Genomic DNA, 16,784 nt, shown 5'->3' with positions numbered 1-16,784 from the left:
TATAATTAATTTGTAATGTCTGTATGTATTGACAATGATTAACGAAAAGCTTAGATTGATTGATTGCTCTGTGAGATCATATTCACTTTTTGCAAACCGTATGCAACGCTAGAGACAGTAATGCTTGCTCATAACATTAGCTTTCTGGCTCATAACATTAGCTTTCTGGCTCATAACATTCGCTTTCTGACTCATAACATTAGCCTTCTGGCTCATAATATTAGCTTTCTGGCTCATAACATTAGCTCTCTGGCTCATAACATTAGCTTTCTGACTCATAACATTAGCTTTCTGGCTCATATAACATGAGCTTTCTGGCTCATAACATGAGCTTTCTGGCTCATAACATTCACTTTCTAGCTCATAACATTAGCGTTCTACAGTAGCTGATAACATTGGCTTTCTACAGTAGCTGATAACATTAACTTTCTACAGTAGCTGATAACATTCGTTCTGTATCGTTAGTGGCTTAGCTTGGCATCACACTGCACTATCTCGCGTACGTGCACGCGTACTGAATAAACCACAAATGTACCTCTAATACCAGTATTAGTCTGACCACACCCCTCATCAGCTTACCTTCATAAGCAGGTGTGTGGTCACCTGCTCTCCTCCTTCTCGCTTTCACCACAAGGAAGAAGTGCCTCGGTAGATCCCCACACTTGACACCATGATGGAAGAAATTGGATTAGGAACAGCTTGGGAAACAAGGATACGTTGACATCATATCTTTATTTTCTCTCTCACTATTTTCGAGAAAATACGGCGATATTGTCTTCGTACTGGAGTGTCTAGAAGATGATGATCATTCTAAAAACCCTCCACCGGTTTTCGTATTGGGAGCACGCCGCTGCATGCTTCTCAACTGCAGTTCCTTGCTGTGTTTGTTGGGGTGAAACCTGTCAGGCCACAGCTGAACTGTCGGACATGCCGCTGTTGTGAGAAGCGGTGCGTTCCAGGTTGGGTGAGTAGTGTTTGCTGGCGGGCTCCACTTGTCTGTTAGTGCTATGGGGGCTACTTGACAAAGTTTATGGAAACCGGCCCCAGGCTAGGGTCCTTTGTTTAGCCGCCTAGGCGACAGAAGGCCTTGGTCTGGAGACCATTATAGTTTTAACTAGTGGGCCGCGACCATTGACACTGGTGATCCCTGTGTGTTCTGGACGAGTGGATTCTCTCTGTCACCGTGTTAAGGCCCCATCTTTCATATCCAAATGAGAGTATTCCTTCACGAGGGGATATGTGCATGTAATGTGCGATAGCGGCAGATTCATGTTCAAAGTCAGCTACACAGGCCAGTTGGTACTGTGCTGATTCCGCCGGATGTGGTAAAGTCACCGTTGTGAAGCGGTGTTGACATCTTGTTTTCTCTTTTCTCTTAAAAAGTGAGGAGAGGTTCAGAACGGCGGCCTGTCTGGGTGAGTGTTATGTCATTGTTTACATGTTCATAGCTTACGGTTAGCCAGTCAGCTGTTAACTGCTGCGTTAGCCTGCTGGATCGCTGCATGGCCTGCTTAAGGCCTACTATTAGCCAGTCAGCTGTTAGCTGCGGGGCTAGCATGTCGTGGTCGCTAGGTAACGTTAGCTTGCTGCTATGGCCATGGCTGGCGCGGGGTAGCTTAGCTTCTCGCGCGCCGCCGGGAGCTCGCTTCTGATCGCCGTTAGCTTGATGCTATTCTGTTGAACGTGCTTTGATTTTAACATGTTTTACACTCTTGACCGCGACGTCATCCTTGACAGGGGATGTTTCGTCGACCCTGCCCTGAGCCTGGACGGGGATTGCGTCAACAAAGAGGACTGTAGCGACTGGTTGGAGCGGCGACGCTGCCCGGATCGAACAACACAGGACGGCTGTGTTCTACGGTGTCTTGTGACTGCACTTCGCTGATCTGCGTTCCGGGTAGGAACGGGGTTGACCAGACCTCATAACACGTCTTCTGGTTTTACTTTGCTAAATGTATTGTGAATAACGGTGTTTTTTCCCAAAAACGTGTGTTGTTGCAATGCATTTAGGATACGTTGCGGGTTATGTGTGAGCTGTTTTTGTCACTGGCAGTTAGCTTCTCCGTGCAGATCGTGATGTATTGATCTGGTTGTTGTGTGAGAAACATCATGGTGTTTATGTGTACCGTGTACTCACTACTAAGGCAACTAACCTATGAAGCTATGCTTGGTGACAAGTGAGTAAAAGAATGTTCTTTCTCAGACTGTAATGACAATGAACAGTGTGTTCACACATTAACAGGTTTTCCTGTTTTAACTGGCCGTATTGAGGGTAAAATAGGAGGATTGTGTTTTCCCCCCCGGTTCCCTGGGGACTTTATCACCTCCTATCAGACATGTTGTGCATTAATTGTGTCTTTTGTGTGGTAGGGATACGATGTAACTCTTAGCTTGATTGCTGAGGTTGTGCTAAATCAGCTGGAGAAACTTATTTCCTAAAGGGAAATTGGTTTGGTTGCTGTCATGTGTGCTTAGCAAGGCCTGTGGTCGATACTAATCAAGAATGATGTATTCTCTCATTGTGAAAAAAACGGCGTTCCTCTGTTGAGTGTTTTTGCCATTTTTTGTAGGTGATGATGGGTTGTGTGTGTCATGTGACCTACAACTGGGTTGTACTGGCCACAGAAGCACATGTGTATGTTGGACCGGGGTTCTTAGAGCCCTCTCTATTCTGTGTTTTTCCTTAGTAAAAATCAGATAGCAGGTTAGCTCATGCGCTGTGTGGAGCTGTGAAACGCTTCATAGAGCTGACTATGACTGTGTCATATTCTCTTTTTGTCGTTACGTCGTATCATGGGTGTGGGGTCGTAAAGGGGTGAACTGGTAACCTTTCCTCTCCCCATTGTTCTGTCGGTCAGGGGTACACCCCCTGTCCTTCAAGGTTCCCGTCACGTGGCGGTTCGGCACGTTACGGGGGGGAGGGAGTTCCTGGTCCCACGGCCTGGTATATTGGGCATGTGCACCGCAGGAATTCCCCCGCCATAGAGTACGTCACCGTGCGCGTCTCTGTTGGTAGGACTTCCGTGTGCTGTTCAGGTCCATGTGATGGATCTGTTTTCAGGGGGGGTGGTCAGGGCTCCTCCTCACCAAGCGCCTATTCAGGCCTTCTGTGAGTTCGGACTCCTTCTTCCATGTGAGGAAGCCTCCATCAGAGTACAGAGCCTTCCTCCTCAGATTGTCAAAGTGAGTGGACCCTCTAGAAGGGTCCTTTTCTATTGTATGTATATTCGATTCAATTCGTTTATTGAGTGTGTATGGGTTCAGTGCCTCTTCCCCGGAGGCCCTAAAACCAGTTTTTTACATGGCTCAAGGTGCAATATATTCTTTTCAATCTGTACAGCTCGCGTGGGAAGTCTCTCTGGGGATCCCCGTCTCTTTCCTATGGGAGGGTGGTGGGATGTAAAAATGTGAACATTTTTTACCCCGGCTGTGTAGACTGGGATACATACTGTTGATGCTTCCTTCTTTCTATTCCAGAAGTGTTGGAGTTAGGGAGTGTCACACCCCTCTTGTCGTTCCCCTGGGCGCCTTGGGGATTCAATGACAGGTCTAAATAGCCTGTTCATTGATGGGGGTGTGTCCCGACGCACGTATAGTGCTAGCTCGCTGTAAACAGGCGATTGACTGGCACGCCTTGGTTGCTTGTGGTTGAAACAGCGTTTTTATAAAGCAACTGAGATGGGGGTTTTTCCTCTTCCGACGACCACATCCCATGACCTGGGTGGGTTGTCGACGGATTCTCGTTCATGTCTGGGGGATGATGACGGGATGGATCTGAACATATGTAGTGGGGTCTCACGCCCTTGGGGTGGGCCACCAGGCGCGGTTCGTCCGAACGTCTGGGTGGCGCCTTCTTTTCATGTTAAGATCAACACGCATATCTGCCCTTCTCCTGGAGTAGGCATGTCGGCGTGGTTAGGGCACGGGACTGGTTCTGGTCACGCTGGTCCAGATCAGTTGAACCCGTTGTCCGCCGGGGATGCAGATCTGCTGTTCTGGTACCCTGAGGGACTTGGGCTTTTTTCAGGGGGAAAAATGCCAGGTCGGTCTGGGTGTCACAGGGTTAAGCGCTATGGAGACCCTGGTTGGGTATGTTTTTACTCAGCACTGTCGTCATGGCTTACAGCCATGCCATTCTGTACGCGCTCGATCTCGTCGGATCTCGGCCGCTACACAGGTTGGTCCTGGTTAGTACTTGGTTGGGAGACCGCCGGGGAATACCAGGTACGGTGTGCTTAGGGGCTGGTTCTCCATTATTTTTCGCTCCTCTCTCACGCATGGCGAAGAGGGGCCTGTGGGGGTGGTTTTTTGACCTCCTCTGGTGACCCTGTGCTTCCCGTACCGCCAGGCCCGGTCCGAAGTGATGTTTGCGACCCGTAGGCCTGGGTTAACCCTTTTTGGAAACTGAAACACTTGTACTGCGGTATAGCCGGTGTATACCCGCAGGTGTGTTTTGGAGTTTTTTCTTGAGGGGTTATAGGAACAACCACCGCATTGGGTAACACCGAGGTGGTTGATTCCCTGGTGTGTTGGGGCAGTGTCAACTCCCGGGTTCACCGTTTGAGGGTGCCCCTGCACGTTCATGACGTCTGCCAATCGTGTCAGCCTTCTCTGCCTCGACCCCTCTGGGTGGGGGTTGTTAAATGGAGGCTTGGTCATGCAACACCGCCAGCTTACGCTCCTTCCGCCGGGGCGGCTGTGTTCAGCTGTCCCCTCTGGCGCCTGTCTCGTCCGCAGTCTCCAGGCTAGGGTTAACAGCCTGTTGCCTGGTTTTTCCCCGGTGCGCTGCCTGCTTCCGTTGGTTAACCTTTTTTGTGTGCTTACGGCCATGCTGACTGCCTGTTCTGCAGGGTCAGTGTGCCAGGCGGTGTACTATTGGGGGGACGGGGCCCGCTCGGCTTACGGCCATACCGACCTGAACACGCCCGATCTCGTCCGATCTCGGAAGCTAAGCAGGTTCTGGCCTGGTTAGTACTTGGATGGGATTCCGCCTGGGAATACCAGGTGCAGTAACTGAGGGGCCTTTGTCCGAATACGCTGGCGATGTGGGGGGCGGGGCACTACGTGCCCACCTGGTGGGGTCTTGATGCTGGCATCATGGACTTCTCCGGGCCCCCATTCTAGGGAGTCCAGTCCTTTTGGTGGGTCTGGGTCTTCCTTCGTGCTCCGCTGCTACGGCCTTGCCACGGGGTTGGGTTTGCCCTTGACCCCGTGATTCTGGGGGCAGTAACGAGGTTGTTCCTCCGTTCGTTCCCGGGTGGCATGCGGGTTGTGCGTGTGTGTAGTCGTGGGGTCAAGCCACGGTCTGCTCACCCTGTGCGTTGAGTTGCTTGAGTGCCTCTTCGCACGGTCGGGTCCGTCGCCCTCCCGTGACGTCCCTAATAGGGGGGCTACCCGCCATTAGGGGGGGTCGGGGGGGCTCGGCCCTCCCTGTTCTGATGGTTGTGGGGGGGCTGTCAGCGGGGTGTATTTGTCAGCCAGTGGCTCCGCTTGGCCTCCCTTGTGCAGTGTGATGCCAAGCTAAGCCACTAACGATACAGAACGATAGGTTATGACTATAACCAAGTTCTGTTAGTTAGGGGCGATGCTTGGCATCAGACGGCCGCTGCAGCCCTTGTCCTCACCTTGTGGTGAAAGCTTGGGAAGGAGGAGAGCAGGTGACCACACACCTGCTTATGAAGGTAAGCTGATGAGGGGTGTGGTCAGACTAATACTGGTATTAGAGGTACATTTGTGGTTTATTCAGTACGCGTGCACGTACGCGAGATAGTGCAGTGTGATGCCAAGCATCGCCCCTAACTAACAGAACTTGGTTATAGTCATAACCTATCGTTTTCTGGCTTATAACATTAGCTTTTTAGCTCATAACATTAGCTTTCTGGTTCATAACATTAGCTTTCTACAGTAGCTGATAACATTAGTTTTCTGGCTCATAACATTATCTTTCTGGCTCATAACATCTTTCTGGTTCATAACATTAGCTTTCTACAGTAGCTGATAACAGTAGCTGATAACATTAGCTTTCTACAGTAGCTGATAACATTAGCTTTCTACAGTAGCTGATAACATTAGTTGTCTGGCTTATAACATTATCTTTCTGGCTCATAACATTACCTTTCTGGCTTATAACATTATCTTTCTAATAATAATAATAATAATAATAATAATAATAATAATAATAATAATAATAATAATAATAATAATAATAATAATGCATTTTATTTAAAGGCACCTTTCAAAGCACCCAATGTCGCCGTACAGGGTTAAAAACAAATACAATTACACACAGTAAAAACACAATATTACAGAGTTACACATAGGGGAGCAGTTATAATAAACTTCAAATTAAAGTGAATATGCAAGAATGAACAGTAGTATAGTAGTAGTAGTAGTAGTAGTAGTAGTAGTAGTAGTAGTAGTAGTAGTAGTAGTAGTAGTAGTAGTAGTAGTAGTAGTAGTAGTAGTAGTAGTAGTAGTAGTAGTAGTAGTAGTAGTAGTAGTAGTAGTAGTAGTAGTAGTAGTAGTAGTAGTAGTAGTAGTAGTAGTAGTACCTTAACACTCTCTCCCAGTCTCTTGGCCATGTCAGATGACAGCTGGTAGCGGATCATGGGACATTTCTTCAGAGCCAGCAGGACTGATGTCAGACCCTGGGTGGTCCTGGGAAGCATGGTGGGCTCCCAGCTACGACCCTGACACACACACAAATGTGAACAAAAAGTAAACTTTTAAGAAATTGAGAAATTGGTTAAACATCCCCATTGACGCTCATGCATTTTGAAACTACAGGAACACTTTTGACCCGTGGATTTCATGAATTAAAACACCAAGTAGACTTCAGATTCAAGTAATACAAAAACAAAACAGTGTCTTGTGATTGATAAGATTATATTCTTACTCTCAAATATCATCTACATAATATTCATCTTAGGGACGCGTGAAAAGCATTAATAGAGGATCAGGTGCATCTGGCTGCTGTAGGGGTGGGTGTGAGTAATCCATTACTCCAGTACTGTCCATTTCTATTGAACTAAAGTGGTTTTTGAGGGAATTGTATTTAATTTTTTATGTAATTTTGTTACATGTTTTTGCCACTGAAAACAGAAATCTCTCTGAAATCCCACAAGGTGTGAGCTGTTCCCGGGAAGCTGTGGAGCATGAGAGCAGAAGGAGGATTCTATGGATAGCACGCCAATGTTAAAGTGGAAGGTTTGTTGCATTTGGGATAAAGCCTGCTTAGTGTTATCCAAGTGTTATCTAGCAGAGAGACATGCTGCAGACAGAGTGGAGGTCATGTAATTATTACAAATAGTAACAGACTATTTTGACTGATAATACACATTATGCGTCGGGTATATTGCTGTGCATTGTTATCGCTGCTGCCATGCTCTTGATGCATTCTAAAAATAGATTTCCCTCAACAATTACCAGAGCACTACTCAATATAGAGTCTGGGAAAACATTACTCATGCCCATCCCTAGTCACAATATCCATAATTATATTTAACCCTTTCACTACCACACTACAGAAGGTTAACCTTTCACTACCATACTACAGACGGTTAACCGTCTGTAGTGTGGTAGTGAAAGGGTTAACCTTCTGTAGTGTGGTAGTGAAAGGGTTAACACTTTGTCGTGTGGTAGTGAAAGGGTTAAGCCCATTTGGGAGAATCGGTCCCAGAAACAGAAATGGTGTCTGAGGAGGTATCTGAACGTTTGATCGATACACGTTGACTGTGTCGTCTTCCTCATAGTACTGTACATACGTTTCAGTGAGCTGAGAATTAGCTAGAAGAGGTTCACTCTGTGTTTGTGTGTGCGTGAGATAATCCGCTCACCCTGGCCACTCCCTGGAGGTTCAAAGAGAACAGGTGCGGGTTGACGGCAATGAAGTCTCCATAGAACTCCTGTAGTAATGACACAATACAGAGATATAAGAACTCATGTAGTAATGACACAATAGAGATATAAGAACTCCTGTAGTAATGACACAATAGAGATATAAGAACGCCTGTAGTAATGACACAATAGAGATATAAGAACTCCTGTAGCAATGACACGCTACAGAGATATAGGAACTCATGGGTCATTAACAGGCATCGCTGTTTTTAGGGTTAGGGGTCATGAATCACTGAAATAGTGTTGTGATTAATTTTGAGTGTAATCCCCCTTTAAAGCAGACTAACCTGGACCTCAGCCACCACCTCCTGCTCATCAGCTTCAGCCAGAGACTTGATCTCACTCTTACTGATCACATTACTGAAGTCTGGAACACAGCAGGGAAATACTAAATACCTTATTGAATATAAGACAACACTTATTATAAGATACCCTCCTCTTTGTCAAGACTCTTTATTTTTTTTATTTAGATCAAATCTTAATAAAGAAAATAATGTATAATATATCTGACCAGTATCTGTAATAGTAACTTTTAAAATAGTTATTATTAGTAGTATTAACTTTTTTACATGAAATTGTCTTGTTTACATGATATAAAGCATTTTATTTATTGAGTTATTTAAAATGCCAATCTCGAAGATCTTCATTTCACGGCCTCATCCGGAAAACGTAAGTAAAGTACTAATTGAGCACAGGAAAAAATTTACATTATGTATGTTATGTTATAGCCATAAGTAATATATTTCTGCGTTGTATACGTAATATGACATTTTATATCAGCAAAAGACAAACACTGCAAAACTAGAGTCGAACCAACAATCACTGCCGTTGGGGGCGAGTGCTCTCACCACTAGATTAACCCACCGACGCACCCACCCTGATATACTGTATGTATACACACACAGCAATACTAGGATTATGTAATATTATGTACATTTGCAATCCATACATGTTGTTCATTTTCGATACAATGTGTAAATACATTACTTATGGCTATAATGGAACATATATGTACCTTTTTCCCTTTGGTCGATTAGTACTTTATTTACATATTTTAGGCAGGAATGTCACCACAGACACAGAGTTCATAATACTTAGTAACGCTGCATAGGTAAGGGCTTTCATCAGTGGGCCATAGGTTCATTCATCAATGTGTTCGGTAATTTGAAAATAGATGGTGACATAACAGACATTTATTTAAATGGGGTTTTGAGATTGGCACTTTAAATAAAATAGAAATGCAATTAAACTGTAGTCTACTGGTAGGCCTATTTCTACCATCATTTAGATCTCAAGTACAAGTTTTCAAGTTTGTTTATTAATTGTCATAGTAAAATACAGAATACTTTATCATGAAATGCTTTTTTCTGTATGAGCCCCTGGGAGTGTGCTTCATACAGTAAGAGATAAAAAGTATAAAATAGAAAAAGTCAAAAGTACGTCAAATAAAGTGTTCAGTCAATATATACATATATACAATATACAGAGTAAAAAGAGTAACCGTGAGGTACAATGCAGAAATGGGATGAGGTACAAACCTAGGGTCAGGTGCAATGAGGTATGAATTGTAGTGCAAATCTCTTTACTAATAAATATAAAGTGTGTTAAAGTGTCTAAAGCTAGTAAAGTTGGTGATAAGGTGAGTGTTTGTTTAAAGTGAGTGTGTACGTGTGGATGTGTGTGCTGTGAGTGTAGATGATGGGTTGTTACATAGTGTCATTGTCATTGAGCATCCTGATGGCCTGGGGATAGAAAGTGAAATATAGAACCATAGGTTATTGTGTTAGTGAATGTACTAACATACTACATATTAACATAGTGAACGTACTAACATACTACATATTAATGTAGTAAATGTATTAACATACTACACTTCAGGCACCCTGCGTCACAGTCACACCCCTTCCTGACATAGAAAAAGTGATTAAAATGTATTAGTTTCAATCAGACTATCCTGACCTGCCGCGAGCGACAGCGAACTGAGCAGCGATGTCGTTCCCCCCTCAAATATTCGCTCGCTGTGTCTCTAGTTGAGCGATTATGCGGCCGAGTCCCGCCCCTAAACACTTTTTATTGGTCGAGAATCGCAGGCTGCTTTGCCCCCGTGCTTCCAGGGTAACACACACACACACACACACACACTCGGACACGCGCCGCCTCATATCAGGATTTCGTCTCCAGTTCGCTCGCTCGCTGCCTGTCAGGAACCGGTGTCAGAGAGTGATTAAAGCTCTTACAGATGAAGTAGACACTGTATTTGGGTCTCCTCAGTTCCTGGATAAGATTCTCCACATTCTCCTGTAGGTGGGAAAACAGAGGAAGAAATGACCACATCATTAGAGGACCACAGTGATATCTAATTTCCTAACCCATCTATTTCACAGATAGATGTGAAAGATGTGAACCCTCCTGCTTTCACAAGATGTCATACAGTAGGTCATCTCTGCAGCAATTTAGCAGAGGCCATTTCTGGCAAATTTCGGGACCCACATGTGGGTCTTAGCTAGGAAATTAAAACTGGTCTGAAACTAAAATCATTCATTCACACTCACACATACACTCACACATACACATACACACACACGTACCTTGGTGGGTCTGAGGAAGCAGATGGCCTTCAGGTGTTTCATGTTGTCTCGGCTATGAGAGTCAATGCGCTCAAATAGGTACACCTCCTTCTGAAGGATCTCTGACTGGGTGTACACCACACTCACAATACTGGTCTGGAACACGCACACACACACACATTAGAAATACACAGACAGACAGTTGGACAGATGGATAGATAGACAGACTTCTGAGGGACACATGTGGCTATAATATACATAACTGTCTGTCTGTCCACTTTGCTGTCAGGTCAAACAGCATACATTATTCAAGTGTTTCTGTTGCTAAAACCTGCAGCTCTAAACATACAGCTCTAAACCTGCAGCTCTAAACATACAACTCTAAACATACAACTCTAAACATGCACATCTCTAAACATACAGCTCTATATGCAGCTCTAAACATACAGCTCTAAACATGCACATCTCTAAACATGCACATCTCTGAACATACAGCTCTAAACATACAGCTCTATATGCAGCTCTAAACATACAGCTCTAAAGATGCACATCTCTAAACATGCACATCTCTGAACATACAGCTCTAAACATGCATCTCTGAACATGCAGCTCTAAACATGCACATCTCTAAACATGCATCTCTGAACATGCAACTCTAAACATGCACATCTCTAAACAGTAATCATGCACATCTCTAAACATGCACAGCTCTAAACATGCACAGCTCTAAACATGCACAGCTCTAAACAGTAAACATGCACATCTCTAAACATGCACATATCTAAACATGCAGCTCTGAACATGCAGCTCTAAACATGCACATATCTAAACATGCAGCTCTGAACATGCAGCTCTAAACATGCACATCTCTAAACATACAGCTCTGAACATGCACATCTCTAAATATACAGCTCTAAACATGCAGCTCTGAACATGCAGCTCTGAACATGCATCTCCTGGAGCTGCACATTGCTGTAATGTGTTCCTCAAAACAGATGAACAGAAAGACCACAACACCAGATTAAATCTTCGCGTGGTAGACAAACATACAGACAGGCAGGCTGGCATGTTCCTAGGCAGGGCAGGGTGTTCACAACCCAGCCAATTCAACGCTAGAGGAAACTCTAGACGAGCACATGTACAGTATACTCCTTTATAAAACATGCACGTCTGCCTGTCTGCCGTCCAGGCTACCTACCGTCTCTTTATCCATGAGCAGCACCTTCATCCCAGGCCCGCTGTTCTCGATCATCTTCGACACATATTGCTTCACGGCTAGAGTCACGTTCATGGTGACAGGGGTGTAAATAACCGCGTTCTGTGGGTTTAAAATCCGCCCAGAGCCTGGACCTGTGACCCGGTGGGGGTTTGTTACCCCTGGTTGAGTTAGGGAGCTTTTCTGGATGTTTTCTTTGAGATCACAGATGTTGACAAATGTCAGCTGATCTGTGAAAAAGGAAGCTAATCACACTTCCGGGTCAGTGACGTATTTAAGTTCGACGCACAACATAGCACTGTTCCGGCCCACTCAAGAGGCCATCTTGGTAAGGTCGGTATAATAGACTGGCCAGGCCATATATCTATGGGCCAGGCGGCCAGGTGGCGTGTAACTGTTCCGCAACAGTAAGTGACTTCCGGGGTAGGCCTGATTGGCCCCGACAGGCACGTGACGCGGCAAACTCAGGACGCGCAACGAGGCTGCTGAGAGCTGTCGCGCGGAAATAGGCTGTCTATTGCCATTCTCTAACACAAACTCTAACCTTAACCAGCTTCCGACTGGGAAAAGCCATTCACGTCAGCCTCCTAGTGGTAATTCCTACTAGGTCATATGGGAGTTTTTTATATACCCCGATATCTCCCACTTCGCGTCCCGAAATGCGGAAGTATCAACCATCATGGCAGCAAGCTTGACGGCGATGTCGGCAATACAAGTTAAATGATCACTTTGATCACATAATCAGAATAATACAATCATACTGCTGTACTCTTCATATGAAAAACGAGCTATACTTGCTGCTGTTCGTCTACAGTTGATTTTAAAGTAACTTGCTAACGACTTGTAGCAGTAGGCTAACAGTAGGCTAAGATCGCCATCTTGGATGTGGGCGTTTCCTCGAGTTCAACGCGTGAATGCTTCCTAGTTGTAGCAACGAGATGTCATCTGGTTCGTCCGCTTCTTCCCACCTGACGTGAACGCACCATAAGTTGCGCGTCACGTGCCTGTCGGGGCCAATCAGGCCTACCCCGGAAGTAACTTACTGTTGCGGATAAGCTATAAGCGGCCAGGTGGCGTGAATATTAACGGCAACCAACTTGTGTTCGGCTTTTCTCTGATTGGCCGCGACCCCCCGCCCCCACGCGACGAAAAGCTGAACACAAGTTGGTTGCCTTTAATATTCACGCGGCCAGGTGGCATGTTGTGGCCACCTTATCATAGTGGATCATAAACCCAGCATAAGCCACTGACACTCTAGAACTCTTTTTGAAACGTTGCTGGTAATAAATAGCTCTGTGTATAGCCATTTACAAAGACCCTCCCAGACCCCTGTAGTTTGTTGAATTGAATTGAATTTTTTATCTCTACACATATGGAAAATAATTCTAAGAAACATAATTCGACTTTCAGAAGGTTTTATAAGAAACATGTAGTTTCTGCCTTCAGATCTCATACCTCACTCATCTCATCTCATTATTACATTACTGGTTGCTCAGCCATATAAGTCAGGTCCTTTACGTAATTTCCTTGTAAGAATCATAATGTGGATTTACTGACATGTGTTTTACTTAAAATGTTTGGTAAACCATATGAAAATGTTGTCATATTTAACAGAACATAACAACAACAAAAAGCAAAGCATCTTTATTAAGCATTACATCACGCGCAGGAGTGGTTTGTGAACAATAAACCATGCCTAGGGGTGGTCGTTAGACCCCCCTAGGCATGGTTTATTGTTCACAAATCACGACTGCAAGTGGTGTAAAGCTTTTATACAACTGCCACATTAATCCAACCTTATTTCTATACAATAAACACACATTAATCGAAGATTTATTGAAAAAACCATCCGCCAGAAAAAGTAGTTCCCACTGCTTTATACTGAAAACTAGGGTAAGCCATTTTAAGTTTATTAGTGAATCTTAAAAGTGAGGAACCAGCTGACTTGATTAAAGGGGCGTGTTTAAAACGGCCATTTTGTTTAGTTAAGTGCCCCCATTAAGGGACTGTTTCCTGTTTACTAGTAGCAACTGATTTGCTGAGTGAGCCATTAAGAGCCTGCCCTGTTTAAAAGCAGAGGTCCAGACTGTGTTGAAATCACTCTGTACTGAGCTCTGTTAAGGAAGGACAGGACACACTCACTGAGAAACATTGCTTTATACTGAAAACTAGGGTAAGCCATTTTAAGTTTATTAGTGAATCTTAAAAGTGAGGAACCAGCTGACTTGATTAAAGGGGCGTGTTTAAAACAGCCATTTTGTTTAGTTAAGTGCCCCCATTAAGGGACTGTTTCCTGTTTACTAGTAGCAACTGATTTGCTGAGTGAGCCATTAAGAGCCTGCCCTGTTTAAAAGCAGAGGTCCAGACTGTGTTGAAATCACTCTGTACTGAGCTCTGTTAAGGAAGGACAGGACACACTCACTGAGAAACATTGCTTTATACTGAAAACTAGGGTAAGCCATTTTAAGTTTATTAGTGAATCTTAAAAGTGAGGAACCAGCTGACTTGATTAAAGGGGCGTGTTTAAAACGGCCATTTTGTTTAGTTAAGTGCCCCCATTAAGGGACTGTTTCCTGTTTACTAGTAGCAACTGATTTGCTGAGTGAGCCATTAAGAGCCTGCCCTGTTTAAAAGCAGAGGTCCAGACTGTGTTGAAATCACTCTGTACTGAGCTCTGTTAAGGAAGGACAGGACACACTCACTGAGAAACATTGCTTTATACTGAAAACTAGGGTAAGCCATTTTAAGTTTATTAGTGAATCTTAAAAGTGAGGAACCAGCTGACTTGATTAAAGGGGCGTGTTTAAAACGGCCATTTTGTTTTGTTAAGTGCCCCCATTAAGGGCCAGGTGTTAAGACAGCACTAATTAGTGATTGAGATTTAAAGGCTTGCTGGTGTAGCGTCGAGAAACGAAGAGGGACAAAGAGGAGGAGTTTTCCTGGAGTTATCCGCTAAGGGATCCACCGATCCACCTAGTGCTAAGTACACCCTAGTCCTATCTTACACTCCACTCTGAAAAATCTCCCTTTCCCTCCCACTCTGCTATTTCTCTACTTCCTCCCTGCCACTCTTGACAAGACAATGTGTCTCATACCTATATCCACAATCTGCTCCTCTAGAACAGATTTAACCCACCCACGGCAGTTTGCTAGCAACCCGGCTAATCTCTCCTACCCTCCTACAGCCACTAATACACCTGTCACAGTACGGGGAGGCTTATGGAATTGTCAATCAGCAGTCAAGAAAGCTGACTTCATTACTGCCTACGCCCATAGTCTAAATCTGCAGCTCCTGGCTCTAACTGAGACCTGGATAACCCCCAATAACTCATCAACACCTGCAGCATTATCTACAAACTATAACTTCACTCACACACCTCAACCTTCCAGACGGGGTGGAGGCACTGGCCTCATGACATCTCCTTCATGGGCTACAAACGTAACACCACTCCCAGAACTGTCACTCTCCTCTCTCGAATATCATGCAGTATCTGTCTCTAATCCTTTCAATCTCACCATTGTTACACTCTACCGCCCTCCAGGTACACTCGATCACTTCACAGATGAGCTGGACATGCTTCTTAGCTCCTTACCGGAAGATGGTACCCCTCTCCTTCTATTGGGCGACTTCAACCTGCCTGACTCATCTCAGTCAGTCATAGTAGTCTCCCTCCTACAATCGTTTGACCTGACTCCCACTGCCATGCCTCCCACCCACAAAGCAGGCAACTCCTTGGATCTCATATTTTCCCATAACTCCAGCATCATTAACACCACGGTAACTCCCCTACATGTATCTGACCATTCCTTCATATCCTTCTCACTAACTCTCATGCTTAACCGAAAGGTCTTCACCCCAACTCAAACAGTCTCACTCAGACGCAACCTGCCCTCCCTATCCCCCTCCACCCTCTCCTCTGACATACTATCCGCTCTACCTTTGAGTGACACCTTCTCTGCTCTCTCCACAGAGATGGCAACCTCCACCCTCCTTTCAGCCCTTGCAACCTCCTTCAAAAAGCTCTGTCCCCTCGTTGAGAAACCTGCCCGCCGTTCCCCACCCAGTCCATGGCTGACAGATCCAGTGAGAGAACAAAGACAGGTCCTGAAAGCAGCTGAAAGGAAGTATAGAAAGTCACGCCTCACTGCTGACATCGACACATATCACAACCTCTTGTTAACATTCTCCAAAACCATCACTAATGCCAAAGCTTCTTTCTTCCACCATAGGATCGAGGCCTCTGCCAAGAATCTTCGCAAACTGCATGCTACCATGTCCTCCCTCCTCACTCCCCCCCCACCCCCCCCCTCCCTCATCTTTCTCTGCCGAAGACTTTGCGATCTTCTTTGAGGAAAAAGTGGAGAACATCCGCAGCTCCTTCTCCCAACCCCCACCCATTCCAAATGCTGAATCGAGAACCTCATCCTTCACTCGGTCATCTTTCTCTCCCATTACAGAAGCAGAGACCCTGACACTGGTAACGTCGAACCGTCCGACTACTTGCCAGCTGGACCAGCTACCCTCCCCACTCCTCCAGACCATAGCACCAGACATCCTCCCATTCCTAACTGCAACCATCAACTCCTCACTCAACTCGGGGGTGGTCCCCACCTCCCTAAAACAAGCCAGAGTCACGCCGCTCATAAAAAAACCAACCCTGAACCCTACCGTCATAGGCAACTACCGTCCTGTCTCTCTTCTCTCCTTCCTTTCTAAAACACTTGAACGTGCTGTATCCAACCAACTTACTGCTTATCTCTTACAGAATGACCTCCTAGACCCTAATCAGTCAGGCTTCAGGACTGGTCACTCCACAGAGACAGCCCTCATTGCGGTCACAGAGGCACTTCACTTAGCAAAAGCGAAAGGCCTCTCCTCTGTCCTGATTCTCCTAGATCTATCTGCAGCCTTCGACACAGTCAACCACCAGATCCTCCTTGCGGCCCTCGCAGGAATGGGAGTGGCTGGCTCTGCGCTGACATGGCTGTCATCATACCTCAATGACCGCTCCTACCAAGTGTCATGGAGAGGGACCCTGTCGGCCACCCGCCCCCTGCGGACGGGTGTCCCCCAGGGCTCGGTTTTAGGACCCCTTCTCTTCTCC

General features: G+C 45.5%; 1 protein-coding gene across 1 annotated transcript in view; it reads right to left on the bottom strand.

Moving 5' to 3' along the window:
• The window catches only part of vps45 (vacuolar protein sorting 45 homolog), a 56,460-nt gene extending 44,559 nt beyond the window's left edge, over positions 1–11,901 (bottom strand). Inside the window, 6 exon segments of the mRNA XM_084313064.1 lie at positions 6,552–6,689; positions 7,836–7,904; positions 8,184–8,263; positions 10,134–10,194; positions 10,485–10,619; positions 11,662–11,901. Coding sequence (XP_084169190.1) covers positions 6,552–6,689; positions 7,836–7,904; positions 8,184–8,263; positions 10,134–10,194; positions 10,485–10,619; positions 11,662–11,754 — 576 coding nt within the window. The 5' untranslated portion in view covers positions 11,755–11,901.
• Positions 11,902–16,784: the final 4,883 nt, after the last annotated feature.

This window comes from Notolepis coatsorum (genome assembly GCF_963971535.1).
Source record: "Notolepis coatsorum genome assembly, chromosome: 4".
NCBI lineage: Eukaryota > Metazoa > Chordata > Actinopteri > Aulopiformes > Paralepididae > Notolepis > Notolepis coatsorum.
Note: the sequence above shows the minus strand (reverse complement) of the source record. Positions and strands in the feature narration are given on the sequence as shown.